Raw genomic sequence first — 23,197 nt, forward strand, 5'->3', positions numbered from 1 at the left:
ATGGTTTATCCTAGGAGATTGGATATAGTCTGTGTCCTATGCATTAAGACCATGTTGTTTATCCATTCTAAATGTAATAGTTTTCATCTACTAACCCCAAACTTTCAGTCCATCCCTCTCCCTCCCCCCTCCCCCTTGGCAACCACAAGTCTGTTCTCTATGTCTATGAGTCTGTTTCTGTTTTGTAGATAGGTTCATTTGTGCAATATTTTAGATTCCACATATAAGTGATATCATATGGTATTTGTCTTTCTCTTTCTGACTTACTTCACTTAGTATGATAATCTCTAGTTGTATCCAAGTTGCTGCAAATGGCATTATTTCATTCTTTTTTTTTTTACGGCTGAGTAGTATTCCATTGTATATATGTACCACATCTTATTTGTTCATCTGTTGATGGACATTTAGGTTGTTTCTGTGTCTTGGCTATTGTGAATAGTGCTGTATAGCTTTAATTTGAATCATGAGGTTATGCAAAGGATTTGTGGCTTGTTTACATGCTTGAATTTATCTGTATTCACTGAAAGTCTTATTTTTTTAATTCCCAACCATTATCTACTCCAAAATACAAATTTCTTGCCACACTCTAAATCCCTAAGAGTGAATCTTTCTATAATGGCCACAATTCCTACAATCTTGCTTTAATAATAGGTCAGGAATTGCTAAAACCCCATTTCTTCCCTCTATGTATTTTTAAATTTTATTTATTTATTTATTTATTTTGCGGTATGCGGGCCTCTCACTGCTGTGGCCTCTCCCGTTGCGGAGCACAGGCTCCGGACGCGCAGGCTTAGTGGCCATGGCTCACGGGCCCACCCGCTCTGCGGCATGCGGGATCTTCCCGGACCGGGGCACGAACCCAGGTCCCCTGCATCGGCAGGTGGAATCTCAACCACTGAGCCACCAGGGAAGCCCCCCTCTATGTATTTTTAAAAGAATTCTAAAGGAATCAATATTGTAGTCAAAGGTAGTTTGGCAGTATGTATTGATTTTATGTGCTTTTACCCTTTTGTTCAGCATTTCTGCCTCCAGGAATCCATGTTGTAGAAATACTGCCAAGTAAGCAGAAAACAGTGTATAGAAGGGTGTACAATTTCAGTGATACCTTTAACACTGAAAAACAGAAACAATTTAAACATCTACCAAAAGGGAATTTGTTAAATAAACTATGGTACATTCATATAATGAAATAATCTGTTATTACCAAAAATAAGGTAGGTATGTGTTGACAGTGAAAGATTGGAAAAGCAAATTGTGAGTACATATTGTACCTTCTCATTTTTTTTTAAAAAAAAACAACTGTTAGATGTATTTATGGATAGACAAATTTAGAGGGGGATACATGGCATCTTAACATGGGTGTATCAGGTATGGATGAAGACATGATCTTTTCACTTTCTTACATACTTCTGTTTTAAAGTTTGTACAATGAGCATGTGTTAAGTTTGGAATTAAACACATTTTTTAAAAAAGATTAAGCAAGTAAAATTTTAACATAACAGCATAGATAATAGGTGAGTACTGGTTTTCTAAATATTCAGAACATTTTGGAGAGTCTTCTTTTGTAATCTTCAGAACCACTTGACCTCAGTTTGTGCCTCCTCTCTCTACTGATTTTAGCACACTGGATCCCAAGCAGCAGTCACTTAGAGCAAAACTGAGACTTTGTGCAGGGGATGAGTGGAGGGGGGCAGTATATCAGGAAGTAATTGACAGTAGAAATTTGACCAATTAGATTGTAACTGCATTAAGAAGCCTTAAACCATGAAGAGTGCAAGTAGTACTAAATTCTAAGGGAAGGTTTTGAATAAGAAGTAGCATAAGGGTTATGAAAAAATCATCTCAAAGGATGGCGTTGGTAAGAATAAAGGCACAGAAATGAGTCATGTTGTGTGTGTGCAAGGGAGAAATTAATTTCAGTGTGAATTGCCCTCAGAAGTAGGTTCACTACCACATTGATCAATAGGAATTATCAGGCTAGGGCTCAGGAGGATTGATATAAGTGAAGAATTTGGGAAAGTGATGAATGTAAAATGCTAAGCCAGGGAATTTATGAGTCCACCAGAGCGGGTGAGTTGTTACTCTCAGTTGTATCAGTGGTTGGTCAGGTCATCATCATTTGGCCATTATCAGGCCAGACTGCTGATCTTACACTACCATAGGCTGCTAGTTACATTTTTTTCATAAGCAAACTTTGGTTCATTGTGAGGTTTCCTGTTCCTTAGGTTTTCTGATATTTCCAAGGCTTTGTTATATCTTGACACACTAACACATACATGAAGCTTTGACATTGAAATGTATACTTCACATTCAAATTGGGGTCCATATGGATTCAGTATGTCCTTAGTCTTGTTTAAATTATTTCTACCACTTTTCTCCATCCTGTGCATAGTGTCCCCAGTGCCACTGAGTATATTAAGTAATGTTTAATCTCTACTAATTTTTTTTAATGATAGGAAAACTATATCTGAACTTGAAGGGGGGACATTTATTGTACTTAATTAAAAGTTTGTTTTAATGACACAGATTCTAAATAGGATATATCATGTCCACAGGGTGTCTTTGTTTTAGACATTTTAAAGACATTTTATTTGATAGCCAATAAAATAAGTGCTTATAATTTTAAATAGATTGAAAGGAAAAAAATCAATGCAATTCTCTTTGATGCAACTTTTTTCCCTCCAGACCAGAATCTGTAGAAGCTAGCCCTGTGGTAGTTGAGAAATCCAACAGTTATCCCCACCAGTTATATACCAGCAGCTCGCATCATTCACACAGTTACATTGGTCTGCCCTATGCGGTAAGTGTCACACATTTCTCTGGAAGGGTATGTTTTATATCTGTATATAAATCTCTATATATTTTATATATCTAGAGGTTGAAAGTTGATGTGTGTGGTGTTGTGCCTAAAACTGAATATTTTAAAAGCAGACTTGTTTTATACTATCTAAACAATTAGGTATGTAATTTGTAGTTTAGTTTTTTCATTGATCTAATTATATTTATTCAAGGGATTAAAATTCTATAAGAGGAATTCTCTAGAAGTTTTTATATTATTATTATTTTGCTTTTTTATGCTATTAATAGTTTAGTATTATAATTCTTTACCTTCTTTATAAAAAGACTGTAGATAGAATTGTACTATCTACTGTTGATTCTAAATTATATAGTAATTATATAGTTACCATTTATTTAGCACTTATATGTCAGGCTCTGTGCTAAGCATTTTTGCGTACATTATCTAATTTCATCTTCAAAAACAACCTAATAAGATAGGTACAACCTAATAAGATAGGTATAATTTTCATCCCCATTTCGTAGCTGAGAAAATGAAAGCTTGTCTAAGCTAACTTATTCAATGTTGCCAAAACTTTAAAAATCCCTATTTTATACTTTATAGTGATAATACGTCTTTTGTAATTGTTTTTGTTATTCTTTAGCCTCCAGTTTCCTGAGTTTTTTTTTTTTTTAACCACTATTCTCACATCTTGCATTGTGAAGGTGACCAAGTTTCTATATCTGGTTTCACCAAGTCATTATTTTAAAGGTATTAAGGAAGAAGTAGGCCAATTTCATCTCTCTCAAATATTTAAATTAAGGATTGAATTTTATTTAAGTTGCTTAGTTTATATTTTTATTGAAATTACATTGTGATGTATTTGTGATTAATTACCCAGGACCATAATTATGGTGCTCGTCCTCCTCCAACACCTCCGGCTTCCCCTCCTCCATCAGTTCTTATTAGCAAAAATGAAGTAGGCATATTTACCACTCCTAATTTTGATGAAACTTCCAGTGCTACTACAATCAGCACATCTGAGGATGGAAGTTATGGTACTGATGTAACCAGGTGCATATGTGGTTTTACACATGATGATGGATACATGATCTGTTGTGACAAATGCAGGTAAAATGTTTCATGCCATTTGCTTATTTTTCTAGAATGCTGCTAACCTTTGTGATTGCTAATGTTGGAAAAAATAAAGTGACTTTTGAAGGAATTGATAAATGCATTTTTTAAGTGATACTTTTGCAACTGTCAGTGCACTCTCTTTTGCTCCTAGGAAATGCCCCTATGGGAAAAAAGCTATCCTAGAGTTTTTCTTAGAAATCCTCGTTGTTAATTGAGTAATAGGCAATCAGTTCTGAACTTTATTCATACAGAATCACATCTTTCTTTTTACTCATTTGGTAGTAATACAACTACATAAAGTAGACAAGACAGAAATGAGAGGAGAATTGAGTCCTGTGTATTTCCTTTGGAATTATTTGTGCTGTATAGTCAACTATGATTTTCCAGTTTGGGGGAATTATACATTTTGATTGATGTTTGTTTGACCTGACTCTCTCACCTCCTTTTGACTTGAACCTTGCAGCACTCTGGAGTCTCCTTGAACCAGAACCACAGTCTCCCCTCCCCCAACCCTGGTTCAACCAACAAGAAAGGCCTCCTCCCCTAGAGAAGGTGTGATTGGGAGAGAAAGTGGGGTTTTGTTTTCTTTCTTTTTTTTTTTTTTTTTTCCCCTGGTGGGAGGGAGTTGGGGAGGATGGAGAGGGAACAGTAGGATTTCAACCTGAAAGTTACTGAGTCCATCCCCTGCATAGGCTGGGAAGCAGAGAGTATTTAAGCAATGTACTGTAGAGGATAAGAAAGTTTGATAGTTTACAGAATGTCCTGGATCTGGTCTTAAGGCATAACTTCATCATTTTATTTGAAATAGTACCCATATTTGAATGTGAATGTAAAAATGCATTGTTGAGCCACATAGAAATTACTTTGCATTATTTGTAATCTTGTTCCCATCTATTAAGTTAGGTGATTAGGAGTGGGATGTTATTGATATAAACAGGCAGTTAGGTTATATATGAAAAAGTTGATTTACCTTTGCCACAAAGGGGGAAGATTATTCTTAAGTGGAATGTGAAATTTGATGGGGTTTTTTGTTTGTTTGTTTGTTTGTTTTTGCGGTACGCGGGCCTCTCACTGTTGTGGCCTCTCCCGTTGCGGAGCACAGGCTCCGGACACGTAGCCTCAGCGGCCGTGGCTCACGGGCCCAGCCGCTTCGCGGCATGTGGGATCTTCCCGGACCAGGGCACGAACCCGCGTCCCCTGCATCGGCAGGCGGACTCTCAACCACTGCGCCACCAGGGAAGCCCATTGATGTTATTTTTATGGGAAGTTGTAATATTAATGCTTTGAGTTAATTTTCATAATAAAAATACATTGTGATGATTTTTAAAATTTAAAAATAAACTTATGGTACATACTAATTACCATAAGCAATCACCTCAGTGAGCTTATTCAGGAGGTGAATTTAAAAACTAAGAAAATAACTTCTCTGATAACTTGTTTTCCTCATTATTTTTTAATTAGCTACTTATTAGCAAATCTGAATTCATATTTTAACCAATCATATAAAATAGCTTTCTCATTGCTGATTTTGTCTTATGTGATAAATTACATACCATTGGACAATATTTTTATTTTAATGCATAATCTAAAGTGTTTTTGTTTTGATTAATTACAATGATCTATATATAATATAGAATTATATCTATTAGAAAAGAGTGAAATAGTCCTTAGGACTTATACCTATCTACAAATTCTTGAGGGGCCAGTTCACGTATTTTGGATTATTCAAGGTATTTGCTTTTTAGCAACTGCTCTATTTGTTGAATTTATTTTTTGTTATTCTACTTTTCTACTGCTTAACCTGTAGTATACTACAAGGCTTAATCTTTTTTCCTCTATTCTTGTTTTCATTGCCTCTATATATTTTCATGTACCTACTGCCCATACTCATCTCTTTCAAGTTTGACATCTAGAGCTCTGATTATTTATTCATTTTCTAGTTTTATTTCTTCTGTGGTCTGCATGACATTATTACTTAGCCCCCAGATTTAACCTAATTTGTTATTCTGACTCTCCATGTCAGGTGTTCTGCTTTTCTTTTGAACTTTTTCCCCTACATCTTTGATACATAGTCCATTACCTTTCACATTTACCAGTTCTCGTCCCAACATACTCAGTTAAGAAGTAAAGAGCAAGATCATAGCAGTTAACTCAGTAGCTATATATTAAAAGTAGCTCATTATTATATAAGGAATAATTAAGACTATCTTTAGAAACAGGCATATATATCAACTTTAGACCAATTAAAGTCTTGGCAATAAAATGCAAAATAATAGCATTGAGAAATTTGCCTCAGGTTGGTCCATGTATCACGTTAAAAATAGAGTTCATAATAGGTTTAGTCTCTATCTTCATGAAATGACTCTTGGATTCTTTAACTTCATCTTCTCTGCCATCATTCTAGTTCTTTCCATTGTTCTTTAACTTAGATCTGGAATGTTGGAAAAGCCTCTTAGTTGATTTTTATGCCTCCAGTTTCTTAACTTCTTTGAATTAACACTGTATACCATCAAAGCAACCTCTAGTTGTTACCTGTTGCCAATTAGAGGAATGCTCTGCAAATCCTGACATTCCAGGTTGTATGTAATCTGACTGCATTTTACTAATTCAGTTTTATCCCCCTCTGTTTCTCAAAATGAACATTCTTCTTCAGATATATTAACTGCCTTCTGGCTGTTGCTCCCAGTATCTGTCTACTTGAGAAAATGTTGCTATAATGAGGTCTTTTCTTCCTAATTTCCCAAGTGAGGTTCTCTTCAAGTCTCCGTTATTCTTCAGGATTCTTTTTCCATTAATTCCAAGCATTGTGGACATCTCCAGTTTGTGACTTCTAATTATATTTGTAACGTATACCTTTTACATTGTAAAATTATATTTGCTTTAGAAATTTATATCATATATATAATATCCTATATTTGTCCTCTTATTTTTGCATCTCGAAGTTTTATCTTCCCGAGGACATATTTCTATGAATTCTTCGTATTACCTTTTACACTGCTAAACTCAAAGTAGACACTTATTAACTGATGGTTAAATGGAATATCAAATCTTAATTTAAGGATGATTTTAATAATATTTTATATGTTCTGCTTTTCTTTTTTTTTCCTTTTTAAAGTGTTTGGCAACATATTGACTGCATGGGGATTGACAGGCAGCATATTCCTGATACATATCTTTGTGAACGTTGTCAGCCTAGGTAAGTTGTACATACAGTAAAATTGCCAGTCATTTTACTGAGGTAATCTTTAGTTATTAGAAATTTATGTATGAATTCTAGATTAAACAATTAATGGATACTGTATTTCATCGAATCTAAGATGGAAGAAGTTTCCTTTTTATGGTTTGTTTGGTATTTTTCTTTTTCCACTCTGACATCTCTAAAATCAAGAAGAATCTTTCCATTGATAGCGTGTCATGGTTTATTTTCTAGGGTTTTTAATGATGCATGAAATAATAGTGCCTTTTTTAAGTGATGACATCTTTTTTTCAGTGGACTGCACATTATGTTATAAAGTTACTAGAAGGACATTTCGTTAGTTACAGAATTTTGCAGGGCTTTTACTGTCATTCTGCTTGTTGGCAGTAATGTGTTTTCTTCCCATTTCTTTTTTGTGCTTTTTAAAAAAAATCTTTTTTAATGGACATTTCAAACCTATATAAAAGTAATAGTGTAATGAACCTGCATGTTTCCACCACCCAGCTTCAACAATTGTCAATAATCTTTTTTCATTTACATTGCTGTGTCTTTTTCTCCTTCACATATTGTTTTAATGCAAATCCCAAATATATTATTTCATTCATATGTATCCTTATGTATTTCAGTATGTATGTATTTGTGTATTTCAGTATGTATCTATAAAAGAATTTTTTAACAAAAATCTATAACCACAAAACGATTATTATATTGATACATGCAACAAAATCTGTTACATCCAGCCATTCTTAAAGTATTGATTGGTTGCTATACATCTCTTAAGTCTCTAGTAATCTAAAGCTACACCCCTTACCCAACCAACCCCAGTCTCCTTTGCAGTGTGTTTCTTTAAGGGACTGAATTGTTTATTTATCCTGGTGAGTTTGCCAATTGCATTATCATGGTTTAACAGATTTCTCTCTATAGATATTTCTGTAAATAGGTGTGTGATTAGATTTAGGTCTAATCTAGATGTGATTAGATTAGATTTTTTTTTTTTTTTTAGGGGAGGGTTAGACTTTCATACACTGTGTTCTATCAGGTGACACATCTTATAATATATGAATGGGACCCATTGATGGTTATTTTTTTTTTTTTTTTTTTTTTGTGGTACGCGGGCCTCTCACTGCCGTGGCCTCTCCCGTTGCGGAGCACAGGCTCCGGATGCGCAGGCCCAGCGGCCATGGCTCATGGGCCCAGACGCTACGCGGCATGTGGGATCTTCCCGGACCGGGACACGAACCAGCGTCCCCTGCATCGGCAGGCGGACTCTCAACCACTGCGCCACCAGGGAAGCCCTGATGGTTATTTTTAAGATCCATTAATTTATTAGGGGTTGCAAATTAGTGACATGTTAATTCTATTGCTTATCACTTATTAGCTGGACTATTTCTGTAGAAAACTTCCCCATATTAACTGTTCCGTTCTCTTAAGGTATATTTCACTGAGGAAAGGCAGGATAAATGCTTGTTGATTTGTAGCCTTTATCAGTTTTTAGAATAGTGAAAAGAATTCTAAGTGTCATTATGAAGTCAGGGATTTAAACATATTGGATATCAGTCTGTTGCAGTTATTCCTTTCTTTTTAAATATTTATTTATTTGGTTGCATAGGGTCTTAGTTATGGCAGGCGGGCTCCTTAGTTGCGGCACGTGGGCTCCTTAGTTGTGGCATGTGGGCTGCTTAGTTGTGGCTCATGGGCTTGTTAGTTGCAGCTCGCCAGCTCCTTAGTTGTGGCTTGTCAGCTCCTTAGTTGTGGCATGCAAACTCTTAGTTGCAGCATGCATGTGGGACCTAGTTTCTTGACCAGGGATCGAACTTGGGCCCCCTGCATTGGGAGCATGGAGTCTTATCCACTGTACCACCAGGGGTGTCCCTATTGTCTTCGTTGCTGTGTGTGGGCTTTCTCTAGTTGCGGCGAGTGGGGCCTACTCTTCGTTGTAGTGTGCGGGCTTCTCATTGCAGTGGCTTCTCTTGTTGCAGTGCACAGGCTCTAGGCACACGGGCTCAGTAGTTGCAACATGCGGGCCCTAGAGCACATGGACTTCAGTAGTTGCTGTGCGTGGACTCAGTAGTTGCTGTGCGTGGACTCAGTAGTTGCAGCACACGGGCTCAGTAGTTGTAGCGTGCAGGCTCAGTAGTTGTGGCTCGCGGGCTCTAGATTTCAGGCTCAGTAGTTGTGGCGCATTTGCTTAGTTGCTCTATGGCATGTGGGATCTTCCCAGACCAGGGATCGAACCCGTGTCCCCTGCATTGGCAGGCAGATTCTTAACCACTGTGCCTCCAGGGAAGTCCCCCTATTATCCTTATTTATGTTGAAATTTTGTCCCATTTTTGGTCAATGGGAACCACTTTGAGTTGGCTTTGCGGTCCTTTTGACAATACCCTAGTAGTACTTGCTGGCTTTGTGCAATCTAATACGACAAGATGTCTCGGGCTTATCTCATACTTCTGTGCCCCACGCTCAGAATTGGTTTTCAAGACCAGAATCTGAGACCTAGTAATGCTCCTTCCTCCGGAACTACTCAACGTTGCTAGGTCTTTTTAGTAGACGAACCTAGTCTACTAGAAGTTTTGTCTGTTTGTTTATTTTTAAGATAAAATACATGAGTTTATACAGATAATTGCAGTTTAAATTTAGGAATACAGTTGACCTTTGAACAACATAGGTTTGAACTGTGCATGTCCACTTATGCATGGAATTTTTTCAATAGTAAATACTACAGAACTACACACACTGCATTTCGGCACCCCAGCCCTCACGTTGTTCAGAGGTCAGCTGTACAAGGTTTTCATTTAACTGTTTCTGTATTCCATCTGTGTGTCTCTTTATCCTAGTTCTCAACAACACATACAGTAGTGTAATTAGAGTATCATGTAATTTGCTCAACTGCTTAATCCCATAGAAGAATGTAACAGTCTCAGAGTAACAGTACCAACAATAGCACCTGTAACAATATGATTATGTAAAACACTTCAGACCTTTTTTTTCCTGTAAGATATTTTCTACAGGGATGTATAGTTAATTTTTTGTGTTTAAAGTCTCTTGAAAGAATTTTATTGTGTGGTTATAACACCAACAGGGTACATACTTCTGGGTTAGGTTATTAGTTTTATTTTTTTATTTTATTTTTTTAATAAATTTATTTTATTTACTTATTTTTGGCTGCGTTGGGTCTTCGTTGCTGCGTGCGGGCTTTCTCAAGTTGTGGCGAACAGGGGCTACTCTTCGTTGCGTTGCGTGGCCTTCTCATTGTGGTGGCTTCTCTTGTTGAGGAGCATGGGCTCTAGGGCGCACGGGCTTCAGTAGTTGCAGCACGCGGGCTCAGTAGTTGTGGCTCAGAGACTCTAGAACGCAGGCTCAGTAGTTGTGGCATACAAGCTTAGTTGCTCCACAGCATGTCGGATCTTTTGGACCAGGACTTGAACCCATGTCCCCCTGCATTAGCAGGGGGATTCTTAATGCCTGCACCACCAGGGAAGCCCTAGTTTTATTTTTGATTTTTTAAAAATTAAACTTTTGAAGTAATGTGGGTTTGCATGCATTTGTGAAATAATACAGAGATCCTGCGTATCCTTTATTCAGTTTCTCCCAGTGGTAACATCTTGCAAAACTGTTAATACAATATCACAGCCAGAATATTGACATTGGTATAGTCAAGCTACAAAACATTTCAATCACAAAGATTCCTATGTTGCCTTTCCTAGCCGTACCTACCTCCCACCTCTTACCCCTCCCATCCCTGACCTTTGGCAACCACTAAATCTGTACTCCATTTCAGTAATTCTGTCATTTTAAGAATGTTACATAAATGGAATCACACAGTATGTGACCTTTTGGAATTGGCTTTTTTTTTTTTTTTTTTTTTTTTTTGCGGTACGCGGGCCTCTCACTGTTGTGGCCTCTCCCGTTGCGGAGCACAAGCTCCGGACGCACAGGCTTAGCAGCCATGGCTCACGGGCCCAGCCGCTCCGCGGCATGTGGGATCTTCCGAGACCGGAGCATGAACCCGTGTCCCTTGCATCGGCAGGCGGACTCTCAGCCTCTGTGCCACCAGGGAAGCCCTTGGGATTGGCTTTTTTTTTTTTACTGAGCATAATTCCCTGGAAAGCCAGCTAATTTGTGGCATATATCAGTATCTCACTTTTTTCTATTTTTAAGTAGTGTTATGTGGTATATATGTACCAGAGTTTGTTTAACCACTCACCTACTGAAGGACATTTGGGTCATTTCCACTTTTTGGCTATTACAAATAAAGTTGCTCTGAACATTTGTGTACAGGTTTTGGTGTAAACCTAAGTTTTGTTTTCTCTGGGATAAATGCCTAAGAGTGCAATTGCTTGGTCATATGGTAGTTAGTTGCATGTTCAGTTTTATAAGAAATTGTCAAATTATTTTGCAGAGTAGTTGTATCATTTTTCATTCCTACCAGAAATGGATGAGTAATACAGCAATTTTATTTTTAAGGATTGCTTTTTGTACTTTATTTTTATAATTATATGCTTGTTTAATTATGTAAGAAGTAGTCACATCATTCTAAAGTCAAATATTTAAGACAAGGTACATTCAAATAAGTCTAACATTTACGACCCCTGTTCCTTTCACTTTGGAAGTAGCAGTTTTTGAAAAATTGATTATTCCTTCCATTGTTTGTTATATTAGAAACAGATATGCACATATATATATATTTGTATTCCCCTCCTTACTTAGATAAGCAGTAGTATAGTAGAGTTTTTGCCACATTAATTTTTTTGTCTTAAAAATATATCCTGAAGATCACTTCATAATAGTAATATAGAGATTGACTCATTTCTTTCTGTAGCTTCAAGGTGCTCCATCTTTTTCATGTACTGTAGTTTAGTCAGCCCTTTGAGTGGACATTTGAGTTGTTTCCAGTCTTGTGTAATTGCAAGTGGAAGTGGGATTGTTCAGTAAAAGGGTAAATGTATATATCAAATTTTGTCAGATATTGCCAAATTCCCCTCCAGTAGCAACTGTCCAGTTTTGAATTCCCCCCAGTCATGGATAAGCATGCCTATTTTCCCCAGCCTCACAGTAGAGTTTTTGATAGACTTGGAGTTTTGCTGGTTTAACTAGGTGAGAAATGGTAATCTCAGTGTTTTATTGACACTTTTCATTTGTTTATTATGAGTGAGGTTTTTCCTTTTTTTTTTTTTTATTGGAGTATAATTGCCTTACGGTGTGTTAGTTTCCGCTCTACAGTAAAGTGAATCAGCTATATGTATACATATATCCCCTCCCTCTTGGACCTCCCTCCCACCGCACCCCCCCATCCCACCCATCTAGGTCACCACAGAGCACCGAGCTGAGCTTCCTGTGCTTTATGGCAGGTTCCCACTGGTTATCTGTTTTACGCATGGTAATGTATATATGTCAATCCTAATCTCCCAGTTCATCCCACCCTCCCCTTCCCCGCCCCCCCTCCCCCCCCCCCGTGTCCACATGTCCATTCTCTACGTTTGCATCTCTATTCCTGCCCTGGAAGTAGGTTCATCTCTACCATTTTTCTAGATTCCATGTATATGCATTAATGTACGATATTTGTTTTTCTGACTTACTTTTCTCTGTTTGACAGACTCTAGGTCCATCCACATCTCTACAAATGACCCAATTTCGTTCCTTTCTATGGCTAAGTAATATTCCATTGTATATATGTACCATATCTTCCTTATCTATTCATCTATTGTTAGACATTTAGGTTGTTTCCATATCCTAGCTATTGTAAATAGTGCTGCAGTGAACACTGGGGTACATGTGTTCTTTTGAATTACGATTTTCTCAGGGTATGTGACCAATAGTGGGATTGCTGGGTCATATGATAGTTGTATTTTTAGTTTTTCAAGGAACCTCCATACTGTTCTCCATAGTGGCTGTATCAGTTTACATTCCCACCAACAGTGCAAGAGGGTTCGCTTTTTTCCACACCCTCTCCAGCATTTATTGTTTGTAGATTTTTTTTTTTTTTTGCAGTACGCGGGCCTCTCACTGTTGTGGCCTCTCCCATTGCGGAGCACAGGCTCTGGACGTGCAGGCTCAGCAGCCATGGCTCACAGGCCTAGCCACTCCGTGGCATGTGGGATCTTCCCGGACCGGGGCACGAACCTGTGTCCCCTGCATCGGCAGGCAGACTCTCAACCACTGCACCACCAGGGAAGCCCTGTTTGTAGATTTTTTGATGATGGCCATTCTGAGTGGTGAGAGGTGATACCTCATTGTAGTTTTGATTTGCATTTCTCTAATAATTAGTGATGTTGAGCATCTTTTCATGTGCGTCTTGGCCATCTGTATGTCTTCTTTGCAGAGATGTCTATTTAGGTCGTCCACCCATTTGTTGATTGGGTTGTTAGTTTTTTTTTAATTTTTTTTAATATTAAGCTCCATGAGCTGTTTGTATATTTTGGAGATTAATCCCCTGTTGGTTGCTTTGTTTGCAAATATTTTCTCCCATTCTGAGGGTTGTCTTTTTGGTTTGTTTATGGTTTCCTTTGCTGTGCAAAAGCTTTTAAGTTTCATTAGGTCCCATTTGTTTACTTCTGTTTTTATCTTCATTACTGTAGGAGGTGGGTCAAAAAAGATCTTGCTGTGGTTTATGTCAAAGAGTGTTTTTCCTATGTTTTCCTCTGAAAGTTTTACAGTGTCCGGTCTTACATTTAGGTCTTTAATCCATTTTGAGTTTATTTTTGTGTATGGTGTTAGGGAGTGTTCTAATTTCATTCTTTTACATGTAGCTGTCCGGTTTTCCCAGCACCACTTATTGAAGAGGCTGTCTTATCTCCATTGTATATTCTTGCTTCCTTTGTCATAGATTAGGTGACCGTAGGTGCATGGGTTTATCTCTGGGCTTTCTCTCCTGTTCCATTGATCTATATGTCTGTTTTTGTGCTAGTACCATGCTGTCTTGATTACTGTAGCTTTGTTGTATAGTTTGAAGTTGAGTCTAATTCCTCCAGCTCCATTTTTCTTTCTCAAGATTGCTTTGGGTATTCAGGGTCTTTTGTGTTTCCATACAAATTGTAAAATTTTTTGTTCTAATTTTGTGAAGAATGCCATTGGTAATTTGAGAGGGATTGCACTGAATCTGTAGATTGCTTTGGGTAGTATAGTCATTTTCACAATATTGATTCTTCCAATCCAAGAACATGGTATATTTCTCCCATCTGTGTCATCTTTGATTTCTTCAATGAGTTCTTTATAGTTTTCTGAGTACAGGTCTTTTGCCTCCTTAGGTAGGTTTATTCCTAGGTATTTTATTCTTTTCATTGCAGTAAATGGGAGTGTTTCCTTAATTTCTCTTTCTGATCTTGCGTTGTTAGTGTATAGGAATGCAAGAGATTTCTGTGCATTAATTTTGTATCCTGCAACTTTACCAGATGAGCTCTAGTAGTTTTCTGATGGCATCTTTAGGATTTTCTATGTATAGTATCATGTCATCTGCAAACAGTGACAGTTTTACTTCTTCTTTTCCAGTTTGGATTTCTTTTCATTTTCTTCTCTGATTGCCGTGGCTAGGACTTCCAAAACTATGTTGAATAAGAGTGGTGAGAGTGGACATATCCTTGTATGAGTGAGGTTTTTCTTTGATTTTGTTTCACTTTATAATAGTTACTAGCCTTTTTCCAGATAGTTAGGTTTTTTTTAACATGTTAAAATCTTTTTTTTTAATCATGGGGTAAATATCTGTTGATTTTCAGTAAAGCTTGCTTAAAAACTGACCATTAGGGAGGACAGTCACTTGAGTGATATCTGCTTATTGTTCTGTGATAACTAGAATTATCAGTGATGCTAGGATAGTTTTATGTCCTACTAGATATTAAGGCAAGTCTTATTACTGAGTAGTAGGTATTTCAGTCTAAAGCTCTTATTCTCCCATCTCAGCTCCCATGTAAGAACTATATCTAGTTATTTGACATTTAGACTAATAAGTTTAGACAGTGAAAACGCTTTGGGGGCGGAAGGCGGGGCAAGTAAACAGTTACTATGGCTGATGTACTTCATGAGCGGAGGCTGGGGGAGGTTAATGAAATATTTTGCTTAATTTTTAAATGTTTAGTGTTTATTATTTCAAAATTGGAAATAATTTAGGCAAATAGTAATAATGCAATAATGACGCTAACATTTCCCCCCAGACTTTTTGCTTTTTTCAGTTTGGAAAAAAAAAGTACTAGTTTCCAAAGTAAAAAATTATTTTCTTAACACAACAGAGTCACTTAACTGGCATCTACTGCTAATTATGCTAGATCAAATCTAAACTGTAAGGCAAGTTGATGTACATATATTTTATACTGTGCATTTTTCAATAAGTACATTAGAGAAATTATCAAGTTTATCACATTTAAAACAGATCTGCTTTACATCTAAATTTATGAAAGTTTATAAATAATCATGTTAATATTTTAATATAGGAGTTTGGATAAAGAGAGGGCAGTGCTACTACAACGCCGGAAAAGGGAAAATATGTCAGGTGGGTGAAAAGGATCTATACTAAATCAACTTTAGTATGATTGAGAGAATAAGTGGCCTGCATATTTTTTAGTCAGACATAAACTGCTTGCTAATGAATGTTGATTGTATATATAATTTACAATCTCAAGTGTAGGTTTTAAATACTCTTTTTTACAGATTTTATAGAACAGTAATGTATTTATTTTAGGAAATATGGAAAATAAATAAAAATCATATTTTCTTGCACATAGGTAACCTGTTGGTTTAAAGATGTAAAATATGTTTGCTGTTTTGAAAGATGGTGATCCGTTAGTTGATCATGTGCAATAGTGTTTATTTCATTTTTAGGAACAGGATTTGAAGTTTTAACATATGCTAAACTTTCACTTTGGCTTATAAAACATGTTGCCACCAATACAACTATTTTTGAATAACCATAGTTTATTGAACTGTGTGATGGACATTTGGGGTGTTTCCAGTGTTTTTGTTATTATAGATAGTAACGTCATGAAACCCTCTTGGAGAAGGGTTTTTTTGTACTTTTCCCATTTTATCTGTGGATAGATCCCTAGAAATGGGGCTGCTGGGTGAAGAGGGTAAGTGTATATAGAATTCTGCTAGATATAGCTAAATTCCCCTTCATAGAGAATTCTGAATTTCCACTGGCTATGTTTGTAAGTGTCTGTTTCCCACAGTCACACCACCTGAGTGTGTTGTCAGATTTTGTATCCTTTCTAGTTTAACATACGAGAAATATAGTTGCAGTTTGCATTTAAATGTGTCTTACTGAGTGAGGAAGTGAAAAAAAATGTTTATTCTTCAGAAAGGTGGGGGAAAGTAGTTTGTCATGTGGAATGCTGTTTTATTGTTTGAAGTAGAAGTATTACTTGTGCAATAATTTTTATTTTGCCTTTGAAGATGGTGATACCAGTGCAACTGAGAGTGGTGATGAGGTTCCTGTGGAATTATATACTGCATTTCAGCATACCCCGACATCGATTACTTTAACTGCTTCAAGAGTTTCCAAGGTTAATGATAAAAGAAGGAAAAAAAGTGGGGAGAAAGAACAAAACATTTCAAAATGTAAAAAAGTAAGTTTTTCCTATTTTGAAGATGAATAGATAGGAAGTGGTAGAAGTAATGGATAGTAGCTAGAGAAGGTAACAGCATCTAAGCTTACTCAAACTCATTTAAAATTTTTAATGTGTTTTAAAGATTGAAATGGAGTAGAGCAAAATGTTTGCAAACTGCTTTAAATCATCACTCTGATGAGACTAGTCATAGAAATGCAAAAGCTAAAATAAGATTTAGTGAAGGTTGTTGGTTTAGAAAACAGAAATAACAGTTCTAAATTTTTAATAGCTTATAAAGAGGTAGAGGAGCATATAATGATTGTGAATGGTTGTTTATAGCTGTTTGTCTCTGAATCATCTTTAATCATTTTAATAAGACTCCACATTTGTTGAATTTCTTACGATCTAGATTTTTCTCACTTAAATTTTTGTATTAAAATATCACCAGGAGGGGCTTCCCTGGTGGCGCAGTGGTTAGGAGTCTGCCTGCCGATGCAGGGGACGCGGGTTCATGCCCCGGTCCGGGAAGATCCCACATGCCACGGAGCAGCTGGGCCCATGAGCCGTGGCCGCTGAGCCTGCGCGTCCGGAGCTTGTGCTCCGCAACGGGAGAGGCCACAACAGTGAGAGGCCCACGTACTGCAAAAAAAATATATATACATCACCAGGATATGATGGCAGAAAACTACTTATAAGCCACTTTTTAATAAATTTGTTATAATTGCTAATGAAGTTTTTTGTCATGTAAGGTAAAAGATACTTTCCATAATGACTATATATTTATTAAAGAGTGAAATTATACGTAGGTATAAAATCATTTTTTTTTGAGTAATTCTTCATGATATTATTTGGTTATTTAATAGGCAGCATGTATTTTTTTTTTTTTTTTTTTACATTTAATTAATTTTGGGGGCTGCGTTGGGTCTTGGTTGCTGTGCACAGGCTTTCTCTAGTTGAGGTGAGCGGGGCTACTCTTCATTGCGGTGCACAGGCTTCTCACTGTGGTGGCTTCTCTTGTTGTGGAGCACGGGCTCTAGGTGCGCAGGCTCAGTAGTCGTGGCACACGGGTTTAGTTGCTCCGCGGCGTGTGGGATCTTCCCAGGCCAGGGCTCAAACCGGTGTCCCTGTGCATTGGCAGTCGGATTCTTTTTTTTGTTTTGTTTTTGTTTTTGTTTTTTTTGCGGTACGAGGGCCTCTCACTGTTGTGGCCTCTCCCGTTGCGGAGCACAGGCTCCGGACGCGCAGGCTCAGCGGCCATGGCTCACGGGCCCAGCCGCTCTGCGGCATGTGGGATCTTCCCAGACCGGGGCACGAACCTGTGTCCCCTGCATCGGCAGGCGGACTCTAAACCACTGCGCCACCAGGGAAGCCCAGCAGTCGGATTCTTAACCACTGCGCCACCAGGGAAGTCCGGCAGCATGTACTTTTAAATATCTTTTTCATTTTCTAATTTCACCTCCCTGTTTAAAATAAGTCTTGATTCTAGCAGTCTTCACATATGTGTCTCTCTCTAATTTTGCTATTCTTCTCCTGTATTTTATTCAGTCTGGACAACTATTACCAAATTCTCCCTCTGATTTCTGATATGTTATCTTTACTTAAGCTGTTCCTTCATTGTTCAGAATATTCTCTTCTCCATCTTTATCTTTTAAACTCCTACTCTACTTTGAGGCCCATCTAAAGCAGTACTTTTTTCGATGAAATTTGCTATGATGATCTTTCTTTGCATTTCATCATGGCACTTGAACCTATTATTACAGCACTTAAGCACATTTTGCTTTATTTCATTGTTATTTTCCTCATCTCAGATTGTAACTTATGCAGAGAAAGTGATTGTCTATTAAGTGCTTTTTACAATTTAGGAACTCATGTTTAGGTATTGACCTAATTTTTTCATCTACTGCTTTCAAATTATGCCTTCTCTGTTTACTGTATAAAAGTTACTTGGAAACGTTATCCTTGTGTAGTTCTATTTTTAGGTCATCTAGATTAACAAATCTACTTTTTTAATAAAACAGATTTTGCATTTTCTCTGGCTGAAATGACTTTTGGCTATTTAAAATGAATCAATTCTGTCTTGGAGCACATTTTATTTGTTTCAGAATATTGTTGTATATTTAAAAAGAGAATTTTTTCTCTCTTGTTAAGTTAGTAATACTTGATAAGTGTTAGAAAAAAAAATCCAGGAACTGGGCGTAAAAGATTTAGTTTGCTTTACTGTTAAGTTTTTATTATTATTTGGGGGCAATATATAGTTAAAAATATATAGCAGAAGGATATATCTAATTTTGCTTTTTATTCAGCCTGTTGTTATGGCTAACTGTTAAAAATGTGAATGGAGTTAACAATAGACATTCTGGACAGATGACATTTAAAAAATACTCATAAAACCCTATTAAGGTATTGTTGGTTGGTGTTTTAGCAGTTTAGGGCTTTGGCATGAAGCGTTAACACTGTTAAAGACATGGATTGTGTATTGTGACCCATATATTAGGATTTTAATTTTTTTTAATTTTAAAAATTTTCTAATTTTACTTGAAAAGAATTTTTCAAACTTGATATTAATTTTTTCATAAAACTATGGTCAGCACATATTACTTACTTATGAATGTTCTATTTTTCTTTCAGTGTTTCCTCTGTAAATCAAACTTGCATCTTCTTTCATCATACTTCAAATTCTTCTTTTGTTTCAGCAGCACAGCCATTATCCAGGTTTAAAAATCTTTAAGTCATCTTTAGTCTTTGACATTCAGAGTTATTGTCAAAAGCACTATTGATTTTTCCTTGGGAATGTCTCTTCAGTATATTGTTATTTTTCTTCCTTTTTGCTTCTATAAACCCAGTCTACGCCCTTATTACCTCTAGTACAGTAATATCTTCTTTAATTTCTCCAACTTTATCCTCTTTTTACTTTAGTCCATTCTGCATTTGGTTCTGACATGTTCTGTGAATATCGTTTTTATATCCCTTCTCTGCTCAGAGGTATTTCATGGATTCCTCCATCATAGTGAAGAACATACGGTATTTAAGTCAGAATCTTAAAATGTGAGTTTTTAAATAAGGCTTTCATGACCTACTTTTACATTTTTTTTAGCCAGTCTTACGTCATAACTATTTTCAGTAGGTAACAAGTGTGGTATATTAGTTTTTCTTTGAGTGCGACATATTTCTTCCTATTGCGTGCCATCTTTCATATTTCTTTAGTACCAGAATTGTATTTCTTTCAGTTGTCCACCTGTCTGAACATATTTATTCTCCATAGTCCTAGCTCTTTTTCTGTGTTTTACGTGAAGGTTCTTTGCTGCTGCTGCTGCTTCTCCTTCTCCTCCTCCTCCTCCTCCTCCTCTTTTTAATAAAACTTGCTGTCTTCCAACGTATAGTCTGCACACAAATTTGGAACCTAAATAAATTAGGAACTATATTGCTTACTCTAGGTTTAGTGTTCGTAAGTCTCTCGAAGTAAGAGTGTACACTTTGGGGAGTGGAGTGGTGAAGTAAGTCTTAGCTAACACTTTAGGACTTGGCAGATTAGAGAGCTCCCATTCAATATTTACTGAGTAAGTACAGTTCTTTTCACCATAGTGCTTATAATTTGAGTCCCTACTAGTAAGTGCTCAAGTATTACTCGCTAGTTAACTTAGAAATTATTTTAACCCACCCCAAAACTTGGCTCATGACTTAAAACTACTGCAATATTTTTAATACCTTCCAACTTTTATCAAATATTTTTCCATGATTGTAATATTGAGCACACAGAAAATTTAGAAATTTTCTTAGCATTGTATCTTATACATATTTTCATGTTATTACATAGTCTGTATTTATTTTTAATAGTAGTACAGTGTTCTAGTAGAAGACTTTACTTCAACATTCCCCTAGTTCTGACTGTATTGGTTATTACCATATTTTGTGTTATTTATGCGACTTCAATAAAAAGCTTCAATAAAAAGCTTCAATAAAAAGCTTGAGTGAACTCATTTTTAAATATTAATTATATCCAGTTTTTAAAAAACTAACTCAGAATTCCATGTTATTTCAGGCCTTTCGTGAAGGATCTAGGAAATCATCAAGAGTTAAGGTAAACACATTAAATTTAAGCCCTTATTATCAGTTGTCAAATATCTAGTGGTTAAGTGGTTGCTTGTTCATAATAAAGTAAATTATGCTTACTTTACTTACATAAAGTAAATTATGTGTCATTTTATTGCTTATTATCTTTACCAGAAGTGGGACAATAGAGAATTATAATAGGGTTAATATACCACTCTTGGAGTTTATTAACACTGTTAAAACATTAAACAAAAGGAGATATATAAGTAATTTCTAATAGTAAAATTTCTAATACTAAAATTAAAAAATTTCATTTATCATTATATTCCGTGTCTCCAGTACCACTAGTATTCAGACATAGAAATGCAAAATAATATTTGGAATTTGAAATTTTGCTCTTTTGCAAAGTTGGAATTCTAGTGATTTAGTTGTCAGTAGTTATAAAATATTATAAAATCACCATAGATTCACCGTGTAAGTACAAACTAGTCACTTATGCCTTGAATTAATTAGAATACATCCTCAATGTTGTAGATGCCAAGATTGCTGAGAGAAGCAAGCCCCCCCCAGCTCTGCCTCCCCTTAAAAGATAGGTTTCTGTTGGATCACAGAGGTCAACTATACAGTGTTACTCTAACTTTCTAGGTTAGGTAGTAAAGGAGAATGAATATCTCAAGTTGCCAGATATTAAAATAGGATGTGGGAAGCATGTTAGAATACATGTGTTGTCCCCATAGTATAAAGTGTAATAATTATTAATTATTCCACATTCCTGGAAAACAGATCATTAAGCAGCTGTCCAATGATTATTCTTGCATAGTTTTGGAACTTTTTCTTAAGAATGTTAATACATGGTGTCACTCAGCATACTGCAAGTCCAAAGTCTTATAAAATGTTCTGTATATGTTAAAGTTGGGGGTTTTATATTTACTATATTAAACTTGTATTTATGGGATTTTCTCTGACACCAGAATGAAGAGGTCTGAAAAAGGGTTTTTTATTAAGCTGTTGGAACTATTGATACTCCAGTGGTTTTCCTTTTTTCCCATTTTATCTAATCTGAATAGCAGGCTTAATGAGGAAGGAGCATCTTTTACTTAACTGAGATATTTTCATTTATTACGTAAAGAAGTGACAAATTAAAATTTGAAAAATGCTTTGTTCATCTTTGAAAATTTTTTCGTTAACTTGAATATGTCTTTAAGATCATTACATTTCTAATAAGTAATTCTGTCATATTAAAAAGGCTCAAGAGATATAGAAGAGCTGTATTGAAGAGAAACCAAGTTAGTAGAGGATTTATTTGGCGGGGGAGGGAGAGCAAAAAAGAAAACAAATTAAAAACTGAGACGATTTCTTTAATAAAGCTGATGAAAACCTTAATATGTAGTGTCATATAGGAGAAAGACAAATACTGTATATTATCACTTATATGTGGAATCTAAACAATAAAACAAATGAATAAGTAGAATAGAAACAGACTCACAGATACAGAGAACAAACTAGTAGTTACCAGTGGGGGAAGAGGTGTGACAAGGGCAAGATGGGGTTAGGGGCTTAAGAGGTACAAACTACTATGTATAGAATAAATAAGCTACAAGGATAATAATAATAAGCAAAGGGAATATAGCCGATATTTTATAATCACTTTAAATGAAGTATGATCAATAAAAAATTTTGAATCACTACATTGTCCACCTGAAACTAATGTAATATTGTAAATCAGTTATACCTCAATATATAAACAAATAAATAGGGGTAGTAAAAAAGTGATTGTAAACTTCTGTGTCTGTATATAGTATTTGAAAAACATTTTTGTATTATATAAGCCATATTCACTATGGAAAATTCTGAAAAATAAAAAAAAATAAATAAAGGCCCCAAAATATGTGATGTTTCATATTTCTGTAAAAATCTGTTCTTTATCAAGTGGTCATTATAATGTAGAATATATAATTCCGTAAAAGATCAGTTGGTAAAAGAAACCTACCCCTATCAAATAGTTGAGCAACTTACTATCGTTTGTTTCATTATAGAAAAGAATACTTTTTGTAATAAAGATTAGTTACCTATATGGAAGGTAGACTGATGGTAAATTTTAGTAAGTGTTACCATACACATGTACATGTCTAGCAGCATATATAAGAATTTTCATGAAATCTATATGTGATTTTTAAATTTCACAGTTATGGTAGGTTGTACACAGTATAGAAATAATCTATCTTCTCATAAAGGTGTTCCGTTCTGTAGAAGAATTGATGAACAGCATTTGCAAACAACTAAATTGAAACTTCTTGTGTTAATAAATCCATTATAAATTTGAATTATGCTATGGATAAGATATATGTTTTTGTTATCTGCATTAATTGATTTTCGTCCTAAGACTGCAAATAATTAATTGAGGGAGTCCAGGCTTTAATAAACTTTTTAAATGTGTGGTAATTATGCCTTTCTCTAAGTTGCATTCCAATGAGAAAAGGATTCCCTTTTTGTTTCCTAAAACCT

General features: G+C 35.9%; 1 protein-coding gene across 6 annotated transcripts in view; it reads left to right on the forward strand.

Moving 5' to 3' along the window:
• The window catches only part of KMT2E (lysine methyltransferase 2E), a 97,755-nt gene that overhangs the window by 42,328 nt on the left and 32,230 nt on the right, over nt 1–23,197 (forward strand). For 4 of the 6 annotated variants that reach the window (XM_032643934.1, XM_032643936.1, XM_032643935.1 and 1 more), the window contains 6 exons: nt 2,686–2,800; nt 3,678–3,907; nt 7,029–7,109; nt 15,530–15,588; nt 16,488–16,660; nt 20,682–20,720. In XM_032643934.1, coding sequence (XP_032499825.1) covers nt 2,686–2,800; nt 3,678–3,907; nt 7,029–7,109; nt 15,530–15,588; nt 16,488–16,660; nt 20,682–20,720 — 697 coding nt within the window. Of the gene's footprint in view, nt 1–2,685; nt 2,801–3,677; nt 3,908–4,376; nt 4,466–5,015; nt 7,110–15,529; nt 15,589–16,487; nt 16,661–20,681; nt 20,721–23,197 lie in introns of those variants that run through there. The other 2 variants (XM_032643937.1, XM_032643938.1) reach the window with 2 other exon arrangements.

This window comes from Phocoena sinus, chromosome 9 (assembly GCF_008692025.1).
Source record: "Phocoena sinus isolate mPhoSin1 chromosome 9, mPhoSin1.pri, whole genome shotgun sequence".
NCBI classification, from domain to species: Eukaryota; Metazoa; Chordata; class Mammalia; order Artiodactyla; family Phocoenidae; genus Phocoena; species Phocoena sinus.